The sequence below is a fragment of the Muscardinus avellanarius genome (assembly GCF_963383645.1).
Source record: "Muscardinus avellanarius genome assembly, chromosome: 3".
Lineage (NCBI taxonomy): Eukaryota > Metazoa > Chordata > Mammalia > Rodentia > Gliridae > Muscardinus > Muscardinus avellanarius.
This window is the reverse complement of record NC_137788.1, coordinates 139,378,239-139,405,267: the sequence shown is the minus strand read 5'-3', so window position 1 is coordinate 139,405,267 and position 27,029 is coordinate 139,378,239. Positions and strand designations below refer to the sequence as shown.

At 49.3% G+C, this 27,029-nt stretch overlaps 2 protein-coding genes across 2 annotated transcripts; both read right to left on the bottom strand.

The window, feature by feature from the left end:
- Positions 1–1,213: 1,213 nt before the first annotated feature.
- Positions 1,214–11,480, bottom strand: LOC308260364 (cytochrome P450 1A2-like; the record flags this gene model as incomplete). Its single annotated transcript, XM_080691659.1, has 6 exons — positions 1,214–1,508; positions 8,135–8,221; positions 9,074–9,197; positions 9,476–9,565; positions 9,989–10,109; positions 10,653–11,480. 6 exons carry the CDS (start codon positions 11,478–11,480, stop codon positions 1,214–1,216), a joined length of 1,545 nt encoding a protein of 514 aa, XP_080547785.1.
- Positions 11,481–18,044: 6,564 nt separating this feature from the next.
- On the bottom strand, positions 18,045–25,787 carry LOC308261375 (cytochrome P450 1A2-like; the record flags this gene model as incomplete). The annotated part of the gene is made up of 6 exons (XM_080693253.1): positions 18,045–18,340; positions 22,475–22,561; positions 23,409–23,532; positions 23,811–23,900; positions 24,324–24,444; positions 24,960–25,787. 6 exons carry the CDS (start codon positions 25,785–25,787, stop codon positions 18,046–18,048), a joined length of 1,545 nt encoding a protein of 514 aa, XP_080549379.1. The 3' UTR covers position 18,045.
- Positions 25,788–27,029: the final 1,242 nt, after the last annotated feature.

The window sequence follows — 27,029 nt, the reverse complement described above, 5'->3', positions numbered from 1 at the left end:
TTTCCTTTCCTTTCTCTTCCTGGGTGTCGAACCCAGGGGCATCCTGCCCCCAAGCCACACCCCAGCCTATTTTATTTATTTATTTATTTATTTATTTATTTATTTATTTATTTATTGGTGGTACTGGGGTTCCTGGAAACCCTTCTACTTCCGGGCTACACTCCCAGAACTATTTTATACTTTTTTTAAAATTTGGAAACAGGGTCTCCTAAGCCAACGCTGCTGGCTTCAAACCTGCGTGATCTCTTGTCTCCGCCTCTCAAGCGCAGGGATTACAAGCATGCACCACCACGCCCGGCATAGCCTAATTTATTTTGAAACAGGTCTTGCTAAGTTGCTGAGAACCTGCAATGCTCCTGTCTCAGCCTCCTAGGTACCAGGGTTACAGGTATGCACCACCATGCCTGGCTAGGGGCGCCCTTCCTATGCTCCTCCACTCCAGGACTCCTCTAGCTCTCCCCCTCCAGACTCCCTGAAACACTCCTGCCCTGTCCTCAGGCTTCTCTGACTCCCATTGCGTCTTGGGCCTCAGCAAAGGCTCTGTTTGGGGTGTGGCTCCACCACGGGGTGGGAGTGTGTTTGGAGTCTTGCTTGTTTACTGTCCCTCACCACAGAGCCTTCAGTAAGGCAAGGGAAGGCCCAGGATGGGTGACTCTGCTAGCAGAGACCCAAGGCCCTCAGCCATCTGCATCCTCTAGCCCAGGAAGCTCTCTTGCCTCCCGGCTGCCTCCTCCCTAGGTGCCCAGTATCGATCACTAGGGAATCCTAGCCAAAGAGCTTCTCACGCAAAGGCATGTAAACTTTGCCCGGGCACCGGGTGTTCAGCTCTGGCCAAGGTCCTTGAACCACCCATTGGATGATAATGGGTGTAGGGTCTTGGGGGGAGGGTAACAGGCTGCGGTGATCAATTGCCAAGGTTTTGCAGCTCTTGAATATTCTGAAAGGGGTGAATCAAATAAGAATGGTGTCTCAAGAAAGCTGTTTTATTTTATTTATTTGTTTGTTTATTTTGCTGTACTGGGGATGGAACCCACGGGCATTCTCCCTCGAGCTACACCCCCAGACCTATTTTTTACTTCTTATTTTGAAACAGGGTCTCACTAAGTTGCATAGGGCCTCTGAGACTGAAGAAAGCTGTTTTTTTAAGAAGAAAAGAGACAAGGGCTAAGGCCCCAGGACTGGGCCCCTCCCCTGCTTTAGAATGGTGCCTTCTTTACTCGGAGTAGCGCAGCCGAGCCTGGACTTGTTTGCAGCGGGGATGCTTCATGGTCAGCCCGTAGATGGGGGTCATGTCCACCTTCACGCCTGCTGGCACGCTGAACTCCAGTTGCTGCAGCAGGATGCTGAGGAAGAGGAAGACCTCCCACCTGGCGGGGATCTCCCCGATGCACCTGCGCTTGCCCAGGCCAAAGAGCATCACCTTCTCACTCAAGGTCTTGTTGATGGCGGTGTTCTGGGCAGTGAGGAACCGCTCTGGACGGAACTCAAAGGGGTCCCCCCACAGCGCCCTGCAACAGAAACCAAAGACATGGGCGCCCTGGGCTGGGGAGGCCCTGGGGGTAAGTGGTAGGGGAGACTCTGGACAGACTTCTGTTGAGAGCACAGTGGTAGAACAGGTTGAGGGCAATGAGAGCTTTGTGAGGAGAGGACAAAACTGAGCTTTGGTCCTCTCTCTCTCTCTCTTTCTCTCTCTTTTCTTATTTCTTTTTGTTTATTTGTTTGTCATACAGGGATCACACTCAAAGATATTCTATCGCTGAGCTTTACCCCTGGTTCTTTTTATTTGTGGGGGTTACTGGAGATTGATCCCAGAGTCATTCTACCTCTGAGTTACATGCCCATGATTTTTATTTTTATTTTTTTTGAAACATGGTCTCACTAAGTTGGTTGTTGAGGGCCTCGCTACGTTGTTGAGGCTGGCTTCAAACCTGCAATCCTCTTTATCTCAGTCTCCCAAGTACTGGGATTTCAGGTGTGTTCTACCTCAAGTGGCTTTGCAAGTAGCTTGAAACTTTTTTATTTTCTCCTCCTCTTTGTACTGGTATTGGGAAGAGAGTTTAAAAAGTATTAATGTATCAGTCCTGGGAAAGATGTCCAACCTTGAAACATATCGTCTTTACTAAGAAAGCCAGGGTTAGCCAACATGTCCTTGCATTCCTAAGAACAATTTAACACATTGTGGGGGAAAAGACGAAATGTAAAAGCCTGTGTTTGAAGACAGAGATGCCTCCCCCTCCGGCCATAAATCTGGGTCTGTGTTTGGAGACAGAGATGTCTCCCCCTTTCAGGCCATAAACCCAGCTGGAGAGATAACAGAAGCAGAGCAGGGGCTGGCGATAAGGTGTAACATGATCTCCAAGTAAGATCATACAGTGAACTGAGTAATTTGAATACCTTTATATATTGGTCCGGGTCAGTAGTATAATTTCCCAAATCCTTTTTAATTTCTTTCAATTCTGCTAGCGAGAAAGGCTGATGGACTCGCTTCGACCGTTTCTCCCCCCTCCTATCGTTACAAGAGGAAACATTCCTCCTTGCCCCTGAGCCTAGGGCACCCCCTGGGTCTCCCGCATATCAGAGTTGCTACCCTGAGGTGGAGGGGCCTTCGTCTGGTTTGATCCCTTGGGCATGAGAGGGGGTCCTGTAGCTCCTATAAGGCCCTCTTCCTGATTGTTCTGTCCCATTTGTGCTTTAGATTCTGTTTTAGCCAAAGCTGCCACAATAGCCTCAACCTTGCACCTTTTAAGTAACTCTGGGTGTTCCCGTAAGTAGAGAAACACTTGAAGATAAGCTATCTCTGTCCATTTACCCTCTTTTCTACAAAATAGGTCCAATTGCCTTAAAATCTTGTAATTGAAACTTCCCTGTGGGGGCCACGTGTCTTCGTCCCCTAGCGCGTACTGCGGCCATACTTGGGTGCATAAAAAAATATGAGAGCTTTCTTCTTTAGCATCTTAGGGTCACACTTCTCCCAATTTTGGAGAACACATGCGAGTGGAGATCCAGATTCCACCTTGGAGTGCTGGGAACCCATCTGAGAGGGAAAAGGGTGTGGTTTAGTGTCCTGTCTGAGCGGAGGTTGTCCCCTCCTCCCCCAGAGCTGTGCACTCAAACCGAAAATCCCAGCGTTTAGGACATGCTTGGAATCTCATTTTACGACAGAGAAGCATATGGTGCGCAGAAGGTTGTCCTTCTGACCCTGCACCGTGTGAAAGTGGGGGCCTAGAGGGTGGCCTCATTTCCCACGCTTTGCTGCCCACCGGGAGGGTCTTAAATGGGAAGAGGCTTTGCCACCCTTTCCCCTGTCCGATCGAGCTGCTTGGTCCGTTCTCTGTTTGATGAGACTTCCTATCCTAAAGCCATGGGTACAGCTGTGGACGTCCAGCTGTCCCGTCCGTGGAGAAGCACGGGGCAGTACTTTCCACCAACCGAAATGGATATGGAGATTTAGCCCCCTTACTCCTGTTCCATTTCCCGCACTTTCACAGTGCCCCCCTTTTCCCGATGGGGTGTCTACTGCCATTTTTCACCAAAAAAAATGGTCTTCCTACTGTGTTTTCCTGTATTCACTTCACTCATGCAAGGCCTAAAATCCCCATGCCGGCCAGCGGCTGGGCGTTGCCTTTCTTTGAGGCGCCTCCTCGGAGGGCTTTTCCATGCAAATTGAGCTTTCCCTGCCTGTTGAATGTCAAACAATTTCTGCTGAGTGCGGCCGTCACCTAGCAGACTTGCCTGACTGAAACTTTTCTTTTTGACCTCTTGAAAAAGCTTAACCCTTCATGCTCTGAAATTTAAGACTATTACACGTGGCTCCAGTTGCCAATGACAACGTTACCTAGATGTCGTCTCTAAAAACAAACGCGCTAGCTTATCTTCCTAGAATCTGTTTCAAATTACAAAAAAAAACTACCATCCCCTAGCTTGGGTCTCTTGTTTGGAAATCTTTCTCAAGGTGGGCCATGGGCATTTTAGATTTCACTTTGTATAGGGATTTTAACCGTGTCCCATCCGTGATGTGGGCCTAATAAATGGGCACTCATTGGGCCTGACAAGACAATAGCGGTTTCCGAGAAGCCTCAATAAGGACCAAGCACTGGCCCTGCACCCCCTACGTAGGCATAGGCAGCAAAGATCTTACCCCCGTAGGGTGCGGATCTCAGATCGCGTACTGGCCGCCACTAAGCCTTGTAGTAGGCCGGGAGGAGGTTCTCAGTCCTCTATCGTCCCCTACACTATTTAATGGGAAATTTTCCCTTCCCCTGGAGATTCTGCCGTAGCTAGGCCGTGGCAGGGGGGTCTCCATGGTTCCAGAGAGCTCATTGGCGCCGGCAATCCAGTCATCCTCTGAGATCTGGTCCCATTTTAGGGAAGGTTACTGACCTTCAAGATGCAGTGGCTTTAGAACCACCGTCGGCTGGAGTCACCTGCAGCTGTAGATAGCCCCGCGTGGGCGCCAAATATGTTGCAGGGGGATAGGTTGGGGGGGGAAAGGTGTGTGGTGTGAAATAATCCCCCCACCACCAGACACACAGAGACAAACAGAAAAACCGTGGATTCTTGTCCTAAGCTAAGAATAAGTATTCATCGCTTGGACAGCTGCTGCAGATTTAAAGAAGTTTATTAAAAGATAGAAATATAGAGATAGTCACAGCCCTGTGCCGGAGGAGACACAGGGGGGCAATTCGAACGAAAATGCCAACAAACTCCAGTTCACTGAATATTTATCCTGTCTAAGTCCAGCAGGTCCCTTTGATTTTTGGAGATCATGTTACACCTTATCGCCAGCCCCTGCTCTGCTTCTGTTATCTCTCCAGCTGGGTTTATGGCCTGAAAGGGGGAGACATCTCTGTCTCCAAACACAGACCCAGATTTATGGCCGGAGGGGGAGGCATCTCTGTCTTCAAACACAGGCTTTTACATTTCGTCTTTTCCCCCACAATGTGTTAAATTGTTCTTAGGAATGCAAGGACATGTTGGCTAACCCTGGCTTTCTTAGTAAAGACGATATGTTTCAAGGTTGGACATCTTTCCCAGGACTGATACATTAATACTTTTTAAACTCTCTTCCCAATACCAGTACACTCTTCCTCCTCCTCCTCCTCCTCCTCCTCCTCCTCCTCCTCCTCCTTCTCCTCCTCCTCCTCCTTATTCTCATTCTCCTCCTCTTCGTCCTTCTCCTCATCCTTTTCTTCATTATTGTGTGTGTGTGTGTGTGTGTGTGTGTGTGTGTGTGTGTTACTGGGGAGTGATTCTAGGGTATTCTACCTCTGAGCTACACCTCCAGCCTTTTTTATTTTTTGTTTGGGAACAGAGTCTTGCTAGGTTGCTGAGAGTTGTTATGTGTCTAAGGCTGTCCTTGAATCTGTGATCCTCCTGTCAGAGCCTCGTAAATACTGGGATTACAGGTGTGCACCACCGAGCCTGGCTGAAGTTAGTGCTTTTTAATAATAATTTATTTGAAAAAACAATTCTTTATCTAAAACATTTTTTCTTAAAAAGGATAACATGAGCTGGGCATGGTAGTGCACGCTTGTAACCCCAGCATTTGGAAGTCTGAAACAGGAGGACCGTGGTTCACAGACAGCCTGAGTACTTAGTGACAAGGCCCCCTTTTTTTCCCCTCGCAGCACTGGGAATGGAACCCAGGGGCATTTGAGGAGGCCCTTTACAACTCAGTGAAACCCTATTTCAAAATAAAGAATAAAAAAGCCAGGCGTGGTGGCGCACGCTTGTAATCCCCGCACTCGGGAGGCGGAGACAGGAGGATCGCGCAGTTTTGAAGCCAGCCGCGCTGGCTTATGAGACCCTGTTTCCAAATAAAATAAAAAAGTATAAAAAATAGGTCTGGGAGTGTAACTCGAGGCAGAAGGGTTTCCAGGAACCCCAGTACCACACACAAAAAAAAGAATAAAAAATAGAGCTGGGGGTGTAGCTTGGGGGTAGAATGCCCCTGGGTTCCATCCCCAGTAAAAAAACAAAAACAAAAACAAAAGGGTAACATGTTTAATCTGCATTCTACTCAAAATATGCCATTAGCAAGGAGGTGTAACAGCAGGCCCTGGTTTCAGCCAGGCGTGGTGGCGCAGGCCTATAATACCAGTATTTTGAGATGCTGAGAGAGGAGGATCACAGGTTCAAGGACAGCCTCAGCAATTTAGTGAGAATCTCAGTAACCTAGCGAGACCTTCTTACAAAACAACAACAACAACAAAAATAAATAAACAAAAAGGGATGGATGGGGATGTAGCTTGGAAGTAGAATGACTTTGGGTTCAAGCCTCAGGACAGCACGCACACACAAAAAAAACAAAACAAAATGAAAAACAACATGCCTTGGTTTCTGCTTTTTGCTTTAGAGCAATTATTGATAGTACAAATAAATAGATATATTTTTAAATTTTTTTTTTTTTTTTGCAGGTCGGGGATGGAACCCAGGGGCATTTGACCTCTGAGTTGCATCCACTTGCCCTAGTTTTTATTCATTATTTTGAAGCAGGGTCTCAGTAAGTTACGGAGGGCCTCACTAAGTAGCTGAGGCTGTCCACGAACTGCGATCCTCTGTCTCTGCTCCTGAATGCTGCTGAGATTACAAGTGTGCACCATCACATACAGCTTGATAATACAAATATTGATAACACTTTTTTTTCCCCAGTACTGAGAGTGGAACCCAGGGGCACACTCAATTCCTGAGTTATATCTCTATTCCTTTTTACTTTTTATTTTGAGACAGGGTCTTAGTTGCCAAGCCTGTCCTGGAACAGCTGGCCTCGAAATTCCAATCCTGCCTCAGCCTCCCAAGTCCCTGGGATTACAAGTGTGCACACTGTGCCCAGCTTGATAGCGCTTTCACACTCAGAATTGTCCCAGTTTGGGTGGTAAAGTTCTCGGTTCCTCTACATATAGGCTAAAGTGTGTTTTCCAAAGAGAGGTCTCTGGGCCATTCTCATTAGAATCAGTTGATGTACTCATCCTTATCTACCAGAGTGGTACCCAGGAAGATGGGCATAATCTATAACAACTTTTGGGGCCAATTTTTTATTTTATTATTATTATTTTTGTTGTTGTTGTACTGGGAATTGAACCCAGGGACATCCTACTTCTGAGCCAAACCCCTAATCCTGTTTTATTTATTTATTTATTTATTTATTTATTTATTTATTATTTTGTGGTACTAGTGATGGAATCAGGGGCCTTCTATCTCTGGGCTACACTTCTAGACCTATTTTATTTATTTATTATTTTATTTTATTTTTTTGTGGTGCCTGGGATGGAACCCAGAGGCTTTCTACCTTTGGACTACACTTCCAGACCTATTTTGTATTTTTTTAATTTGGAAACAGGGTCTCACTAAGTTGCTGAGAGCATCACTAAGTAGCTGAGGCTGGTTTCAAACCTGCGCAATCCTCCTGTCTCAGCCTCCCAAGCGCGGGAATTACAAGCGTGCACCACTGTGCCCAGCTTCTAGACCTATTTTGTATGTTATTTGGAAACAGGGTCTCACTAAGTTGCTGAGAGCCTCACTAAGTAGCTGAGACTGGCTTTGAACCTGCATGATCCTCCTGTCTCCCAGTACTGCAAAGTACTGGGATTTTAAGCATGTACCACCATGCCTGGCTTTTATTTTTCATATTGAAACAGGACCTCACTAAGTTGCTGAGGGCCTTGCTAAGTTGATGAGAATGGCCTCATACCTGTGATATGTCTCAACCTCTCAAGTACTAATATGAGTGCAGGTGTGCATCACCACACCTGCTTCCAGTCGATCCTTATGTGCCCTGAAGTTTTTTTGTTTTTGGTGGTACTGGGGTACCTGGAAGCCCTTCTACTTCCGGGCTACACTCCCAGACCTATTTTTATATTTTTATTTGGAAACAGTGTCTCTTAAGCCAGCGCGGATGGCTTTGAACCTGCGCGATCCTCCTGTCTCTGCCTCAGAAGCACGGGGATTACAAGCGTTCGCCACCACGCCTGGCGTACTCTGAAGTTTGGAAGACATAGATCTAAGTTTTGTCTCTTAGAATAGGCTATATAACAGTTGAAGGCCCTGCTGCGTGTGTAACCAATTCCAGGAAAGACAAAGACCCTTCCTGTCTGCCGAATTGGTACACATTTCCCCATGGGAGAAATGTACTCACTGGTCGTGGTTGACCTGCCACTGGTTTACAAAGACACAGCACTCCTTGGGGATGTGGAAGCCATTCAGCGATGTGTCTCTTGTTGTGCTGTGGAGGGAAGAGGGCTCTGTTAGGTTCAGGGGATGGAAATCTGGGGCATAGTTTGTTTCTCTGTCCACCCCACACCACTATCTGCCCAGCACAGTTCCCATTCTCCACAGTGAAAGGGAGTATGAGGGCAAGAAAGAGGGGAATTTATCCTTCCTCTTCCTCAGCTCTTGTTCTTCCATTTCAATAGGTGTTACTAAACTTCTCTGGAGCCAAGAAGCAGGTGGCCTGGGTCATCCCTGGGAGGGGGGGGGGTCTCAAGCCTTTTAGCCAGGAATAACTAGATGGACAAGTGGGAAGAAGCCAATGCTCAGTGGCTCTTATCACCAAGGGCTGAGGACTCTAAGTCCTAGAAGACTTGAGGTGACAGCTGATGAGTCAGAATAGGCTTTGGGAGAGGAAGCTGGGACCACAGTTGACCTTGGACCTTAGGCATTACTGTAAGATTCTGGGAGTCTGAGAAGTGGGTGGAAGGACTTTCAGGAAGAGAAGATCCAGCATAAGCTAGAAGTCCCTTCGGGAAAAGAAGGCCCAGCATAAGCAAAATTGGAGACTGGACAGATCATGCCTCTGAGGGTCAGACAGGATGACCTGGCTGGGCAGAGGGGACTTGTGGGAAGGGAATCTGAGTGGAGGTGAGTGACAGCTGAGGTCATAAGAGTGATTTTGTTCTGAAAACCAGGTGGTTGGGTCATGATTGGACCAGATGAGGCAGACAGGAGGCTGAGGGGCTCTGTAAGGAAGCTATATTGTGTCCAGAAAGGAGATGCAGGCTTGAGCCAGATCTGGGAAAAGAGAAGGTGAAGGAGGGAACGTGGCAAAGATTTGGGAGTGCAGAATAAGAAGCCTCACCTGTGCGGGATGGTGAAGGGCACGAAGGAGGTGTATCGGAAGATCTCCAGGATGAAGGCCTCCAAATAGGGCAGCTGGGGTCTGTCAGAGAGTCGGGGTCGCCGTGTCCTGCCGATCACTGTGTCTGCAGAACAGAGGACAGACAGAACTTAGGGGCTGCTCTGCTTACTCCACAGCATCTGTGTCCCCGGTTATGCCATGAGTCACTCTGTGTGGGACTATGTCTACTCACTTGTCTGAGATCCCACAAATCCCCTTTCTAATGATGCATTCTGGGCAAGACTGTGCACTGCTATACCCCCAGGGCTTGCATACAGTAGGCACACAACAGGTATTTGTAGCCTGAACAAACACCCTGGGGCCCTGAAGCTTCTCTGGCCAGAGGGTTGGGGCACCACCTACCCAGCTCCTTCTGGATCTTCCTTTGTATCTCCGGCTTTGTTATAAGGTGCAAAAGGCTCCAGGAGATGGCGGTTGTGACCGTGTCGAACCCTGGGCAGCAGAGTGAAGTGAGAGGGAATAAAAAGAAGGAAATGGGCATGTTCCTAGCACCTGCCAGGAGCAGGGCAAGCTTTTTGTTTCTCTGGTGCCAGCCCACGAGTTCCCAGAGGGCATAGTCTAAGTTTCTTTAACAGAAACTTGAGACACTGGCTTTATAATGAGCTGCTGGAATTACAGGAGCCTAGATTAACAGGTCAGAGAACTCTAACATTCACACGGGGTAGCAGAGAACCCCAAAGAGAGAGGGACTTGGTCGAGTTTCCACTGGGAGTTGGTAGCACAGCGTGGGCTCAGACCCCAGGCCAGGCCTCTGTGCCCTGATCCCAGATGGCATGTGGCTGGCACTTGGATTTGGGTGAGAGTGTGGGTGACCAGCAGGCACTGATGGAAGGTGGGCAGGAATCTGGCTCCTACCTGCTCCAAAGATGTCGTTGACGAGGTTGATGATCTTCTCCTGGGGCACAGGTTTGCCATCGGCTTTGGAGCCCTTCTCGCTGTGCTTGAACAGGGCGCCTGTGATGTCCTGGACAGTGTTCTGAGGGGCACAAGATGAAAGGCCTAAGCTGGACTTGCTCCACTCTGCCTAGAGCATTCCTGGAGGCTGGGCAACTCCCCTAGCTTCTAGCCTCATAGAGGCCCTGGATGGACTTAAAGTATCATCTCATGCCCACATGACCCTTCCTCCCTAACTGGTTATTGGACCCCATGGGTTGAGTTTCTTGAGGAAGAGACTGATGTGAAAACAGGAAAGGTAAGTGGCATGCAGTTGGGGATTAGTCTCTGTTGGGGTTCAGGTTCTTGCAGAACAAAAGCCTTCCCATCTTGATAATGACACCTCACATTACAGGATCTGCCAGGGCCCCATTCACAAGCTTTTTCTTCTCGGGGGCTTGGAGCAGGGAGGTTGTAAGAACGAGGCCCCAGAATGGGGAGGGGATGACCCCAGGTCACTCAGCTGCTCAGAGAACCTTTTATGCCTTGGCAGCACAAGGGCTGTGTGGGCGCCTTGGAGCAGGGTGCAGGGGGCACACCCTGGCCTGCAGGTGTCCCCTTATGCCCTGTATCCAGGCTGGCTCACCTTGTCAAAGTCTTGGTAGTGCTCCTGGATGATTTTCTGCAGGAACCCCACAAACCTTCGATTGAAGTCCCGGAACCTCTGCAGGGCGGGGTTGGGAAGGTATCGAAGAATGGGGAAGAAGTCCACGGAATTCCCAGAGGAGGCTGTCTCCACGAAGTCACTGCTGCTCTGCACGATTCTGAGCATCTCCTCACTGTTCTGGGGGAAGTTCTTCCCGAAGCACATGGAACCAATGACCTTGGCCACCGCCACCACCAGCTGGTCGTAGGGGTCAAAGCGCCCGGACTCTGCCATCAGCTCCTGGAACCTGCTGATTAGCTGCTCTGCCTCCCTGCTCACGTGCTCCTCCAGGTAGCAGGAGGATGCGGAAGCCGGGTCCGAGGCTATGGAGAAACTCTTCAGGGAATCCTGGGCCAGGCGCCGGCGGGCAGCCCACACAGGTCCGGAGTCTGGGTTGAAGGTCATGCTCTGGCCCTCCATCACAAGGGTGAAGCTGTAGAGGTCGGGCCGGCCCTTGAAATCGTCCCCCTGCCGCACCAGGGCCTGGCGGATGGTGTCCAGGCCGCTCAGCACCACCACGGGCGTGGAGCCGATGTGGATCTGCAAGACGTCGCCATACTTCTGCCTCAGCTTGGTCAGTGCCAGGTGCGGGTTCTTCCCCAGCGTCAGCACGTTCCCTATCAGGGGCCAAGCCCAGGGCCCTGGTGGACTCTTCAGGCCTTTGGGGAGCCGACGCCTGGGGGCTCGGACCGCCCAGAATACCAGGCAGAAGATAGTGGCAGCCAGGAGCAGCTCTGTGGTCGACAGGGGAAGAGACAAGGACGCCATCCTTGTGGACTGATGGGGGAAAAGAAGGAGGGGCCAGGCTAATCATGGAGGTGAAGCCATTCATTCATTCATTCATTCATTCTTTCATTCTTTCATTCTTTCATTCTTTCATTGATGTTCTAATTTAGTAACAACTGATGTTTTTATGCTTGGCTCCTAGCTGGACAGCAGAAAGACTAAGGTCCATCCTTCACAGGTCCCCAGGGCCCACCTTAGGACATTATAGAATCTGAAGGCTGGAAATTAGCCTCGGTGTTCCCAACTTGGATGCTGAATTCGCGGCCCTGCTTCTCCCCCTCCCATCCTCTTAATTTTCAAATCTGAGGCTACAGTGAGGGCGACTGACCACTCCATGTCATGGAGAAGCCAAAGACAGCCCCCGCCCCGGCAAACCCAGGCACGGGGTGTATGCTCACATCGTACTGAAAGGTCCCCACCAGTGCAGGTTCCTGCTGATACCTCCCACATACCAGGGAACAGGGAGCCTCAGCAGTACTGAGGAGGCCGAGGTCCCAGGCCTGATGAAAGTGGCCTGTGATGCCCCTGCCCCCTGACAGTACTCTTTTCTGGGAGGTGAGGGGGTTGAACCCAGGGGAATTCAGTGAGCTACACTCTCAGCCCTTTTTAGTTTGAAACAGAGTCTCGCTCAGTGGTTGAGGGTCTTGCAAAATTGCCAAAGCTGGCCTCAAACCTTTGGTCCTCCTGTCTCAGCCTCCTAGGTACTGGGATACAGGTATGTGCTACCACACCTGACTTTCTCTTTGGTGGTCCTGGAAATTGAACCTCGCGGCAACCTACCTCTGAGCACACCGTCGGATCTTTTTATTTTTTGTTTTAAAACATAATCTCGCTAACTTACTGAAGGTATTGCTAAGTTTTTGAGGTTGATTGACAATTGAACCTTCAATTCTCCTTTATCAGCCTCCCAAGTACTGGGATTACAGGTGTGTGCCACCACTCCTGGATCGATAGCACTATTCATAACAAGAGGGGCACCTCCTCCAAGGACAAGACCCCAGCCCCTCACAGACTTGGAGGCTGAGGGGGGCTGCAGCCAGGACTAGGACTAACTTCATGCCAGGTGGGGACTACCTCCCCATCTCTCCAATCCAAGTAAAGGGATGTAAAGGGATTCTTAAAAATGGATTAATTGAAATCTTTTCATTTAAAAATAAAGAAACTTCTGGGCATGAGGTGTACACCTTTAACTCTAGTACTTGGCAGGCTGAGACAGGAGAATTGTAAGTTTGGGGCCACCCTCAGTACCTTATCCAGACCTTCAGATAATTAGTAAGACCCCCCTTTTTTTTAAAGTATGTTTGGCTGGTGATGTAGCTCAGTGGTAGAATCCCCCCGGCTCCAATCCCTACTATGCAAGAGAGAAAGGAACTGAGTCCAGGGCTTAGCAGCAAGGACTAGGACCCAAGCCTTCTGTATCTACTCCAGGGTCCCTGTCCCTCCACCTCTACTAGTGCCCAGGATCCATGGCAGGGAATTGCAGAGATTGGAAAATGGGTTCAGAAAGGTACCTGTAGAAGCAGGTGCTTGAGATCAGCGGAGTTGTGAGGGCTTCTGGCTGCAGACAAGGGGGCCTTTTATAAAAAAAAAAAAAAAAAAAAAAAAAAAACACTCCTATCAGAGTAGCCTAGCTGTTCTGGTCACCTGATATCAGAGTTGGATCACTGAACAAAGTTAAAAAGATCAACCCTTGGCTTTGAGCCACCATCCCTCAGCCCCACCTACTACTCTGTGTCAGGGACAGCAATTTGGGGATAGGCCAGCAGGGATTCTGGGCCCTGGGGATGAATGCCCAGCTCCCTTCAGGGTCTGGGACAGGGAGCTCATTTCTTCCAAGGGCAGGACAGGGTGATAGGTCTGAGAACGAGGCCTGTGGACTGTCCAGCCTTCTTCCTACTGTGCCCCTCCCGAGGAAGGGCCCTGCTGGGACAGGTGGCCCAGGCCAGCCAGGGGCCAGGCTTGCTGCTCCTCCAAAAGGTTGCTGTGGTCCTCTCCAACAACCTGGGCAATTGGTTCACACTGCCACCTAAGACAACTTTCTATAATTAGAAATCTAAGCACGCAACCAAAACCCCCTTCCTCCTTCCTTTCTTCTTTGCTTCCTCCCTCCTCCTCCTTCCTTCCTTCCATCCTGGGCATTTCACCCAGGTCCATTCTACCTCTGAGATGCCAGTTTTCATTTTGAAACAAGGTCTTACTAAGTTACTGAGGGTGTTTCTAAGCTGCTGAAGCTGGCCTCAGACCTGAGCTCTTCCTGTCTTTGTCTCCCAAGGACCGGGATCATCGGCATTCGCACTGCCCCCAGCCCTCATTCATTTCTCAAGGCATTAGAAACAAAATTTAAAGTGAGCTCACCGTGTGAGCCCGTTCCTACTCTCATCGCCCATTCCTTCTCCTCCCCTTCAAGCAACCTTCTCACCAGTCAAAGAGTACATCATGCAGTTCCTCAAGTCGGTTGCCTTGAGCATCCTTACTTGCCATTCCCTCCTGTGGAGAGCCTTGCTAAGTCACTGAGGCTGGCTTTGGACCTGTGTTCCTCCTATTTCGGCTTCCCAAGCCCTGGGATTACAAGCGTGCACCACCATACCTGGCCTGAGATGCGTACCTACATGGCAACATTATGATGCCTTAATGACAAAGCGCTCTCATCCCTCCAAAGTTCAGCTCCAGGCCCCCTCCTCTGGGGCCATTCTGACCCCTGTCCTGGCTCAGAGCCTCCTTCTTTGGACAGACTCTCTCTTGGCCCCAAAGGCAGAGGCAGGCACCACAGTGCTTGGGTTTCATCTTCCCTTTGTGAACTGAACCCCCTGACTTATGTTCTTACTTGACTTTAGTACAGTGCCTTCACATAGTGGGTTCTCAGCTGGACGCTCTGGCTGGAGATCCCTCTGTCAGCACTGTTCTAGGAGGAGACCTCCAGCAGTGACTGAGGCAGGTCCTGCTTCTATGGAGGACACTGATGATGAGCAGGCAAGTTAATCGAGATCACTGCGGGCCCAGGCTGTGCTGAGAGCTCTGCCTTCCTCCAGGTTCTGTGCACCCTGAAGCTGACCCCTGTGGGCTGTGGATAAGTTTCCTGCCCTCTGGCTTCTGCCAGTGGAAGGTTCTGGCGTGAGATGGGAGGGAAGGAGGACAATGAGTTTGCTTGCTTTGTTTTTTCTCTACACCTGTGTGAAAATGCCTGCCAGGCAGTTCTCTCCTCATAGTCTCTAAGTGTGAAATGTGTCCTCAGGCCAAGGTGGCCAGGGCCCCTCTGTTACTAGTCCATGGTCCTACACTGTCCAGTCTTGGTTCCTCTGTATTCTGCTCATATCTTCATGAGTAGTTCATTCATTAAACTCTTTTTTATTTATATATTTTTGTGGCATTGGGGATTGAACCCAGCGGAATTCTATTTCCAAGATATATTCCCAGCCCTTTTTTAACTTTTTATTTTGAAACAAGTCTTGCTATAGGTTGCCGAGAGTCTTGCTCTGCTGCTGACGCTGGTAGTGAATCGTGATCCTTCTGTCTCAGCCTTCCAAGTACTGGGGTTTCAAGAGTGAACCACCACCATAGGCATAAAATCTCTTTAATGAGCTAGTTTGGATGAGTCTTCTGTTTACTCCCAAGATCCTGAATAATAAATTCATTCATTCTGCACTACCTTCCTTGGAATGCCAGCTTTCCTACAAACCTTTGGCTCACAATATGACTTCAGTATTTCCCCCTAGCCATTATAATCCAGACGCAACAAGAACCAGAGGGTACTTGTCTTTTGCTGTGTGGTATGTGTGTGTGTGTGTGTGTGTGTGTGTGTGTGTGCGTGTATTATTAGTGATTGATCATATGTGTGTTCTATCTGTGAGCTATATCTTCAGCCCTTTTTTATTTTTAAAGAGTCTTTCTAAATTGCTGAGTGTCTTACTAAGTTGCTGAGGCTGGTCTCGAACCTGCAATACTCCGGTCTCAGCTTCCAAATTACTAGGATTACAGGTAGTTGCCACCATATCCAGTTTGTGTGTCCCTTTTACCAATAAAATTCTAACCAGCTGAGGCGGTGCATACTTGTAATTCTAGTATTTGGGAAGCTGAAACAAGAGGATCACAGATTCAAGGGCAGCTTCAGCAAGTAGTGAGATTTTCATCAACTTAGCAAGATCCTGTTTCAAAATAAAAATAGGGCTGAGAATGTAGCTCAGAGATAGAACAGGCAGTAGAATGCCCCTGAGTTCAATCCTCAGTACCATAAAAAAATACAAGAGAGAGAAAGAGAGAAAGAGAGACAGAGAGAGAGAGAGAGGAGAGATGTAAGGAGGTCAAAGAAGAACTGGGAGACAGCTCCAGAAGGGCCTCAAGAGCATTGAAGAATGGTTTCCTTGGGCCCTCCTCAGACACCTCCTCCTAAAAACGTCAACTTTGCCCATCCTGAACTTGGAGAAAGGCTGGTGTCCCTCAGCCAAAAGCCAGAGGGCTGTGGGGGGGAGAGAAGCTAAGGTATCAGGAACCTGGTGATAGCTGCTTGCTTCCCAGGTCAGGCTCCAGCCAACCAGCCTTCTGCCAACATGGAGGGTTCTCTGCCCCCAGGAGGAACTGCAGGGTAACAGGCCTCGCAGACCCTGCCACGCACAGCAGTTCTCCGTGGGCACTGGCCACCAACAACACAACAGCATCATGGCTTCTGAGATATAGTTGCCTTCCAACAGCAGTCTGGAGGGGGCAGAGCAGGGGGCATCAGGCAGGAGTAACTTCTTAGGACTCTGTCCAACCTGCGAGGTCTTCCTGGGCCATGCAAGCGCCAAGGCTGAGCTGCTCAGCTCTGCTGGTACAAGTCCTGGATGGCAGGTTTGGGTTATAATTCTTACAGTTGTGTGTTCTCAAAACATACAACTCGCCCAACTCACACTAGAAGAGGGAAAGGAGGTGAGAGAAGAGAGGAAGAGGCAGCGGTGAAGAAGGAAAAGGAGGGGAAGGGAGAAGTGGTGGTGAATGGTTCATACAGCAGGGAAGCTCTGTGGGTGATTTCATTGCCTTCAGGTGTAACAAGATCTAGGTGCATAATGTCATCCAATCCTTCCCTTTCTTTCTCCTCTCAGTGGCTTAAAAATATATACAGCCACTGGCAGCTCCAGATTTTGTCGCTTGCTCTTTATTTTCTTTTCTTTTCCTTTCCTTTCTCTTCCTGGGTGTCGAACCCAGGGGCATACTACCCCCAAGCCACACCCCAGCCTATTTTATTTATTTATTTATTTATTTATTTATTTATTTATTTATTTATTTATTGGTGGTACTGGGGTTCCTGGAAACCCTTCTACTTCCGGGCTACACTCCCAGACCTATTTTATACTTTTTTTAAAATTTGGAAACAGGGTCTCCTAAGCCAACGCTGCTGGCTTCAAACCTGCGTGATCTCTTGTCTCCGCCTCTCAAGCGCAGGGATTACAAGCATGCACCACCACGCCCGACATAGCCTAATTTATTTTGAAACAGGTCTTGCTAAGTTGCTGAGAACCTGCAATGCTCCTGTCTCAGCCTCCTAGGTACCAGGGTTACAGGTATGCACCACCATGCCTGGCTAGGCTTATTTTCTTATCAGCACGGCCATCTCTGGCAAAGGAGAACCCCCTTTTCTCCAGTGACTTCATCGAAAATTCCACAGGAGCCAGGCAGGGTGGCACAAGCCTGAAATCCTAGCAAGAGATTCCCCAAACTGCCTCCCAGCCTCCACTGCCCTGCCGTTGTTCTTGCGTGTCCCCCGCCCATGCAGGGGCGCCCTTCCTATGCTCCTCCACTCCAGGACTCCTCTAGCTCTCCCCCTCCAGACTCCCTGAAACACTCCTGCCCTGTCCTCAGCCTTCTCTGACTCCCATTGCGTCTTGGGCCTCAGCAAAGGCTCTGTTTGGGGTGTGGCTCCACCACGGGGTGGGAGTGTGTTTGGAGTCTTGCTTGTTTACTGTCCCTCACCACAGAGCCTTCAGTAAGGCAAGGGAAGGCCCAGGATGGGTGACTCTGCTAGCAGAGACCCAAGGCCCTCAGCCATCTGCATCCTCTAGCCCAGGAAGCTCTCTTGCCTCCCGGCTGCCTCCTCCCTAGGTGCCCAGTATCGATCACTAGGGAATCCTAGCCAAAGAGCTTCTCACGCAAAGGCATGTAAACTTTGCCCGGGCACCGGGTGTTCAGCTCTGGCCAAGGTCCTTGAACCACCCATTGGATGATAATGGGTGTAGGGTCTTGGGGGGAGGGTAACAGGCTGCGGTGATCAATTGCCAAGGTTTTGCAGCTCTTGAATATTCTGAAAGGGGTGAATCAAATAAGAATGGTGTCTCAAGAAAGCTGTTTTATTTTATTTATTTGTTTGTTTATTTTGCTGTACTGGGGATAGAACCCAGGGGCATTCTCCCTCGAGCTACACCCACAGACCTATTTTTTACTTCTTATTTTGAAACAGGGTCTCACTAAGTTGCATAGGGCCTCTGAGACTGAAGAAAGCTGTTTTTTTAAGAAGAAAAGAGACAAGGGCTAAGGCCCCAGGACTGGGCCCCTCCCCTGCTTTAGAATGGTGCCTTCTTTACTCGGAGTAGCGCAGCCGAGCCTGGACTTGTTTGCAGCGGGGATGCTTCATGGTCAGCCCGTAGATGGGGGTCATGTCCACCTTCACGCCTGCTGGCACGCTGAACTCCAGTTGCTGCAGCAGGATGCTGAGGAAGAGGAAGACCTCCCACCTGGCGGGGATCTCCCCGATGCACCTGCGCTTGCCCAGGCCAAAGAGCATCACCTTCTCACTCAAGGTCTTGTTGATGGCGGTGTTCTGGGCGGTGAGGAACCGCTCTGGACGGAACTCAAAGGGGTCCCCCCACAGCGCCCTGCAACAGAAACCAAAGACATGGGCGCCCTGGGCTGGGGAGGCCCTGGGGGTAAGTGGTAGGGGAGACTCTGGACAGACTTCTGTTGAGAGCACAGTGGTAGAACAGGTTGAGGGCAATGAGAGCTTTGTGAGGAGAGGACAAAACTGAGCTTTGGTCCTTCCTTTCTCTCTTTTCTTTTCTTTTCTTTTCTTTTCTCTCTTTCTTTCTTTCTTTCTTCCTTTCTTTCTTTCTTTCTTTCTTCTTTCTTTTTACTGGGATCAAACTCAATGGTTTTCTACCTCTGAGCTCTACCCCTGGTCCTTTTTTATTTGTGGCGGTTACTGGAGATTGATCCCAGAGTCATTCTACCTCTGAGTTACATACCCATGCTTTTTATTTTTATTTTTTTGAAACATGGTCTCACTACGTTGGTTGTTAAGGGCCTCGCTACGTTGTTGAGGCTGGCTTCAAACCTGCAATCCTCTTTATCTCAGTCTCCCAAGTACTGGGATTTCAGGTGTGTTCTACCTCAAGTGGCTTTGCAACTAGCTTGAAACTTTTTTATTTTGTTGTCATCTCCTATTCCTCCTCCTCCTCCTCCTCCTCCTCCTCCTCCTCCTCCTCCTCCTCCTCCTCCTCCTCCTTCTCCTTATTCTCATTCTCCTCCTCTTCCTCTTTCTCCTCCTTCTCCTCCTTTTCTTCATTATTGTGTGTGTGTGTGTGTGTGTGTGTGTGTGTGTTACTGGGGAGTGAATCTAGGCATATTCTACCTCTGAGCTACACCTCCAACCTTTTATGGTTTTTGTTTGGGAACAGAGTCTTGCTAGGTTGCTGAGAGTTGTTATGTTTCTGAGGCTGTCCTTGAATCTGTGATCCTCCTGTCTGAACCTCCTAAATACTGAGATTACAGGTGTGCACCACTATGCCTGGATGAAGCTAGTGCTTTTTAATAATAATGTATTTTGAAGAACCAATTCTTTATCTAAAACTAATTTTTTATTTTTTTTTTTTTTGTTTTTGTTTTGGTGGTATTTGGGTTCCTGCAAACCCTTCTAACTCTGGGCTATACTCCCAGACCATATGTGTGTGTGTGTGTGTGTGTGTGTGTGTATATATATATATATATATTTTTTTTTTTAAACAGGGTCTCTTAAGCCAGTGAGGCTGGCTTTGAACCTGTGCGATCCTCCTGTGTCCACCTCCCAAGCACAGGGATTACAAGCATGCACCACCATGCCCAGCAAATTTTTTATTTTTTATTTTTTAAATAATGACATCATGACTTTATTTATTTATTTGTTTAGTGATACTGGGGGTGGAACCCAGAGGCTTTCTATCTCCGGGCTATACTCCCAGACCCACTTTATATTTTATTTAGAAACAGGGTCTCACTAAGTTGCTGAGAGCCTTACTAAGTAGCTGAGGCTGGCTTCGAACCCGAGCGATGCTCCTGTCTCAGCCTCCCAAGCACGAGGATTACAAGCGTGCACCACCACGCCCGGCTTAAAACACATTTTTTAAGATAATATGAGCCATGCATGGTAGCGCACGCTTGTAACAACATTTGAGAGGCTGAGACAGGAGGATCGTGGTTCGCAGACAGCCTGAGTACTTACTGAGCAGCCCTCCCTCCACCACCCTGCAGTACTGGGAATGGAACCCAGGGCCATTCGAGGAGGGCCTTCGCAACTCAGTGAAACCCTGTTTCAAAATAAAGAATAAAAAAAAGAGAGCTGGAAGTAGCTCGGGGGTAGAATGCCCCTGGGTTCCATCCCCAGTACTAAAAAAAAAAAAAAGAAAAAAAGAAAAGGATAACATGTTTAATCTGCATTCTACTCAAAATATGCCATTAGCAAGGAGGTGTAACAGCAGGCCCTGGTTTCAGCCAGGCGTGGTGGCGCAGGCCTATAATACCAGTATTTTGAGATGCTGAGAGAGGAGGATCACAGGTTCAAGGACAGCCTCAGCAATTTAGTGAGAATCTCAGTAACCTAGTGAGACCTTCTTACAAAACAACAACAACAACAAAAATAAATAAACAAAAAGGATGGATGGGGATGTAGCTTGGAAGTAGAATGACTTTGGGTTCAAGCCTCAGGACAGCACGCACACACAAATAAAACAAAATGAAAAACAACATGCCTTGGTTTCTGCTTATTGTTTAGGAGCAATTTTGATAGCACAAATATATTTATATTTGCGGGTCTGGGGATGGAACCCAGGGGAATTCAGCCTCCGAGCTACACCTCCTGCCCTACTTTTTATTCTTTATTTTGAAGCAGGGTCTCAGTAAGTTGCGGAGGGCTTACTAAGTAGCTGAGGCTGTCCACGAACTGCAATCCTCCTGTCTCAGCCTCCTGAATTCTGCTGGGATTACAAGCCTGCGTCACCACGCCTGGCATGATAGTAAAATATTGATAAAACTTTTTTCCCGCCAGGTGTGGTGGCGCACGCTTGTAATCCCCGCGCTTGGGAGGCAGAGACAGGAGGATCAGGCAGGTTCGAAGCCAGCCATGCTGGCTTAAGAGACCCTGTTTCCAAATTTTAAAAAAATATAAAATAGGTCTGGGAGTGTAGCCCGGAGGTAGAAAGGCTTCCAGGAACCCCAGTACCACCAAAAAAAAAAAAACAAAAAAAAAAACCCAACTTTTTCCCCCCAAGTAATGGGAGTGGAACCTAGGGACACACTCTACTCCTGAGTTACATCCCTAGATCCCTAGTCCTTTTTACTGTTTATTTTGAGACAGGGTCTTAGTTGCCCAGCCTGTCTTTGAACAGGCTGGCCTCAAACTTTCAATCCTGCTTCAACCTCCCAAGTCCTTGGGATTACAGGTGTGCACATTGTGCCCAGCTAGACAGCACATTCACACTCAGAATTGTCCCAGTTTGAGTGGAAAAGTTCTTGGTTCCTCTAATTATAGGCTAAAGTAGGTTTTCCAAAGAGAGGTCTCTGGGGCATTCTCATTAGAATCAGTTGAGGTGCTCACCCTTATCTACCAGAGTGGTACCCAGGTAGATGGGCATACTGTGTAACAACCTTCAGGGCCAATTTACTTTTTATTATTTATTCATTTATTTATTTATTTATTTATTATTTTCTTTTCTTTTTTTTTTTTTTTTGCGGGTCTGGGGATGGAACCCAGGGGCATTTGACTTCTGAGCTACACCCCCTGACCTATATTTTATTCTTTATTTTGAAACCGGGTCTCACTGAGTTGCAGAGGGCCTCACTAAGTAGCTGAGGCTGTCCGCGAACCGCGATCCTCCAGGTCTCAGCCTCCCAAATGCTGGGATTACAAGCGTGCACCACCACGCCTGGCAATTTTTTATTTATTTTTTGGGGGGATTCCTGGAAGCCCTTCTACCTCCGGGCCACACTCCCAGACCTATTTTATTTTTGGAAACAGGGTCTCTTAAGCCGGCACAGCTGGCTTTGAACCTGCATGATCCTCCTGCCTCCACCTCCCAAGCGCAGGGATTACAAGCGCGTGCCACCATGCCCGGTGCCAATTTTTATTTTTATTATTATTATTATTATTATTATTATTATTATTATTATTATTATGTGGATTGAACTCAGGGACATTCTACTTCTGAGCCAAACCCCAAACCCTATTTTATATTTATTATTATTATTATTATTATTATTATTATTATTATTTGGTACTAGGGATGGAACCAGGGCCTTCTACCTCTGGGCTACACTTCCAGACCTATTTTATATTTTATTTGGAAACAGGGTCTCTCTAAGTTGCTGAGCTCACTAAATAGCTGAGGCTGGCTTTGAACCTGCATGATCCTCCTGTCTCAGACTCCCAAGTACTGGGACTATGAGCATGTGCCACTATGCCTGGTTTTTATTTTTTATATTGAAACAGGATCTCACTAAGTTGCTGAGGGCCTTACTAAATTGACGAGAATGGCCTCATACCTGTGATATGTATCACCATTCAAGTACTGGGAATACAAGTGTGTAACACCACAACCGGCTCCTGTCAATTCTCATGAGCTTTAAAGTTTGGGAGACATAGATCTAAGTTTTGTCTCTTAGAATAGGCTATATAACAGTTGAAGGCCCTGTTGCGTGTGTAACCAATTCCTGGAAAGAGAAACACCCTTGTACACATTTCCCCATGGGAGAAATGTACTCACTGGTCGTGGTTGACCTGCCACTGGTTTACAAAGACACAGCACTCCTTGGGGATGTGGAAGCCATTCAGCGATGTGTCTCTTGTTGTGCTGTGGAGGGAAGAGGGCTCTGTTAGGCTCAGGGGATGGAAATCTGGGGCACAGTTTGTTCCTCTGTCCACCCCACACCACTATCTGCCCAGCACAGTTCCCATACTCCACAGTGAGAGGAGTGTGAGGGCAGGAAAGAGGGGAATTTATCCTTCCTCTTCCTCAGCTCTTGTTCTTCCATTTCAATAGGTGTTACTAAACTTCTCTGGAGCCAAGAAGCAGGTGGCCTGGGTCATCCCTGAGGGGGGGGTCTCAAGCCTTTTAGCCAGGAATAACTAGATGGACAAGTGGGAAGAAGCCAATGCTCAGTGGCTCTTATCACCAACAGTTGAGGACTCTAAATCCTAGAAGACTTGAGGGTGACAGCTGATGAGTCAGAACAGGCTTTGGGAGAGGAGCTGGGGCCGCAGTTGACCTTGGACCTTAGGCATTACTGTAAGATTCTGGGAGTCTGAGAAGTGGGTGGAAGGACTTTCAGGAAGAGAAGATCCAGCATAAGCTAGAAGTCCCTTCAGGAAAAGAAGGCCCAGCATAAGCAAAATTGGAGACTGGACAGATCATGCCTCTGAGGGTCAGACAGGATGACCTGGCTGGGCAGAGGGGACTTGTAGGAAGGGAATCTGAGTGGAGGTGAGTGACAGCTGAGGTCATAAGAGTGATTTTGTTCTGAAAACCAGGTGGTTGGGTCATGATTGGACCAGATGAGGCAGACAGGAGGCTGGGGGGCTCTGTAAGGAAGCTATATTGTGTCCAGAAAGGAGATGCAGGCTTGAGCCAGATCTGGGAAAAGAGAAGGTGAAGGAGGGAACGTGGCAAAGATTTGGGAGTGCAGAATAAGAAGCCTCACCTGTGCGGGATGGTGAAGGGCACGAAGGAGGTGTATCGGAAGATCTCCAGGATGAAGGCCTCCAAATAGGGCAGCTGGGGTCTGTCAGAGAGTCGGGGTCGCCGTGTCCTGCCGATCACTGTGTCTGCAGAACAGAGGACAGACAGCACTTAGGGGCTGCTCTGCTTACTCCACAGCATCTGTGTCCCCGGTTATGCCATGAGTCACTCTGTGTGGGACTATGTCTACTCACTTGTCTGAGCTCCCACATATCCCCTTTCTAACGATGCATTCTGGGCAAGACTGTGCACTGCTATACCCCCAGGGCTTGCATACAGTAGGCACACAACAGGTATTTGTAGCCTGAACAAACACCCTGGGGCCCTGAAGCTTCTCTGGCCAGAGGGTTGGGGCACCACCTACCCAGCTCCTTCTGGATCTTCCTTTGTATCTCCGGCTTTGTTATAAGGTGCAAAAGGCTCCAGGAGATGGCGGTTGTGACCGTGTCGAACCCTGGGCAGCAGAGTGAAGTGAGAGGGAATAAAAAGAAGGAAATGGGCATGTTCCTAGCACCTGCCAGGAGCAGGGCAAGCTTTTTGTTTCTCTGGTGCCAGCCCACGAGTTCCCAGAGGGCATAGTCTAAGTTTCTTTAACAGAAACTTGAGACACTGGCTTTATAATGAGCTGCTGGAATTACAGGAGCCTAGATTAACAGGTCAGAGAACTCTAACATTCACACGGGGTAGCAGAGAACCCCAAAGAGAGAGGGACTTGGTCGAGTTTCCACTGGGAGTTGGTAGCACAGCGTGGGCTCAGACCCCAGGCCAGGCCTCTGTGCCCTGATCCCAGATGGCATGTGGCTGGCACTTGGATTTGGGTGAGAGTGTGGGTGACCAGCAGGCACTGATGGAAGGTGGGCAGGAATCTGGCTCCTACCTGCTCCAAAGATGTCGTTGATGAGGTTGATGATCTTCTCCTGGGGCACAGGTTTGCCATCGGCTTTGGAGCCCTTCTCGCTGTGCTTGAACAGGGCGCCTGTGATGTCCTGGACAGTGTTCTGAGGGGCACAAGATGAAAGGCCTAAGCTGGACTTGCTCCACTCTGCCTAGAGCGTTCCTGGGGGCTGGGCAACTCACCTAGCCTCTAGCCTCATAGAGGCCCTGGATGGACTTAAAGTATCATCTCATGCCCAAATGGGTTGCCCCATGGGTTGAGTTTCTTGAGGAAGAGACTGATGTGAAAACAGGAAAGGTAAGTGGCATGCAGTTGGGGATTAGTCTCTGTTGGGGTTCAGGGTCTTGCAGAACAAAAGCCTTCCCATCTTGATAATGACACCTCACATTACAGGATCTGCCAGGGCCCCATTCACAAGCTTTTTCTCTCGGGGGCTTGGAGCAGGGAGGTTGTAAGAACGAGGCCCCAGAATGGGGAGGGGATGACCCAGGTCACTCAGCTGCTCAGAGAACCTTTTATGCCTTGGCAGCACAAGGGCTGTGTGGGCGCCTTGGAGCAGGGTGCAGGGGGCACACCCTGGCCCGGCAGGTGTCCCCTTATGCCCTGTATCTGGCTCACCTTGTCAAAGTCTTGGTAGTGCTCCTGGATGATTTTCTGCAGGAACCCCACAATCCTTCGATTGAAGTCCCGGAACCTCTGCAGGGCGGGGTTGGGAAGGTATCGAAGAATGGGGAAGAAGTCCACGGAATTCCCAGAGGAAGCTGTCTCCACGAATTCACTGCTGCTCTGCACGATTCTGAGCATCTCCTCACTGTTCTGGGGGAAGTTCTTCCCGAAGCACATGGAACCAATGACCTTGGCCACCGCCACCACCAGCTGGTCGTAGGGGTCAAAGCACCCGGACTCTGCCATCAGCTCCTGGAACCTGCTGATTAGCTGCTCTGCCTCCCTGCTCACGTGCTCCTCCAGGTAGCAGGAGGATGCGGAAGCCGGGTCCGAGGCTATGGAGAAACTCTTCAGGGAATCCTGGGCCAGGCGCCGGCGGGCAGCCCACACAGGTCCGGAGTCTGGGTTGAAGGTCATGCTCTGGCCCTCCATCACAAGGGTGAAGCTGTAGAGGTCGGGCCGGCCCTTGAAATCGTCCCCCTGCCGCACCAGGGCCTGGCGGATGGTGTCCAGGCCGCTCAGCACCACCACGGGCGTGGAGCCGATGTGGATCTGCAAGACGTCGCCATACTTCTGCCTCAGCTTGGTCAGTGCCAGGTGCGGGTTCTTCCCCAGCGTCAGCACGTTCCCTATCAGGGGCCAAGCCCAGGGCCCTGGTGGACTCTTCAGGCCTTTGGGGAGCCGACGCCTGGGGGCTCGGACCGCCCAGAATACCAGGCAGAAGATGGTGGCAGCCAGGAGCAGCTCCGTGGTCGACAGGGGAAGAGACAAGGACGCCATCCTTGTGGACTGATGGGGGAAAAGAAGGAGGCGCCAGGCTAAGGATGGAGGTGAAGCCTTTCTTTTTCTTTCTTTCTTTCCTTCATTTATGTTCTAATTTAGTAACAACTGATGTATTTATTCTTGGCTCCCAGCTGGACAGCAGAAAGACTAAGGTCCATCCTTCACAGGTCCCCAGGGCCCACCTTAGGACATTATAGAATCTGAAGGCTGGAAATGAGCCTCGGTATTCCCAACTTGGATGCTGAATTCGCGGCCCTGCTTCTCCCCCTCCCATCCTCTTAATTTTCACATCTGAGGCTACAGTGAGGGCGACTGACCACTCCATGTCATAGAGAAGCCAAAGACGGCCCCCGCCCCGGCAAACCCAGGCACGGGGTGTATGCTCACATCGTACTGAAAGGTCCCCACCAGTGCAGGTTCCTGCTGATACCTCCCACATACCAGGGAACAGGGAGCCTCAGCAGCACTGAGGAGGCCGAGGTCCCAGGCCTGATGAAGTGGCCTGTGATGCCCCTGCCCCCTGACAGTACTCTTTTCTGGGAGGTGAGGGGGTTGAACCCAGGGGAACTCAGTGAACTACACTCTCAGCCCTTTTTAGTTTGAAACAGAGTCTCGCTCAGTGGTTGAGGGTCTTGCAAAATTGCCAAAGCTGGCCTCAAACCTTTGGTCCTCCTGTCTCAGCCTCCTAGGTACTGGGACACAGGTATGTGCTACCACACCTGACTTTCTCTTTGGTGGTCCTGGAAATTGAACCTCGCGGCAACCTACCTCTGAGCAAACCGTCGGATCTTTTTATTTTTTGTTTTAAAACATAATCTCGCTAACTTACTGAAGGTATTGCTAAGTTTTTGAGGTTGATTGACAATTGAACCTTCAATTCTCCTTTATCAGCCTCCCAAGTACTGGGATTACAGGTGTGTGCTGCCACTCCTGGATCGATAGCACTATTCATAACAAGAGGGGCACCTCCTCCAAGGACAAGACCCCAGCCCCTCACAGTCTTGGAGGCTGAGGGGGGCTGCAGCCAGGACTAGGACTAACTTCATGCCAGGTGGGAACTACCTCCCCATCTCTCCAATCCAAGTAAAGGGATGTAAAGGGATTCTTAAAAATGGATTAATTGAAATCTTTTCATTTAAAAATAAAGAAACTTCTGGGCATGAGGTGTACACCTTTAACTCTAGTACTTGGCAGGCTGAGACAGGAGAATTATAAGTTTGGGGCCACCCTCAGTACCTT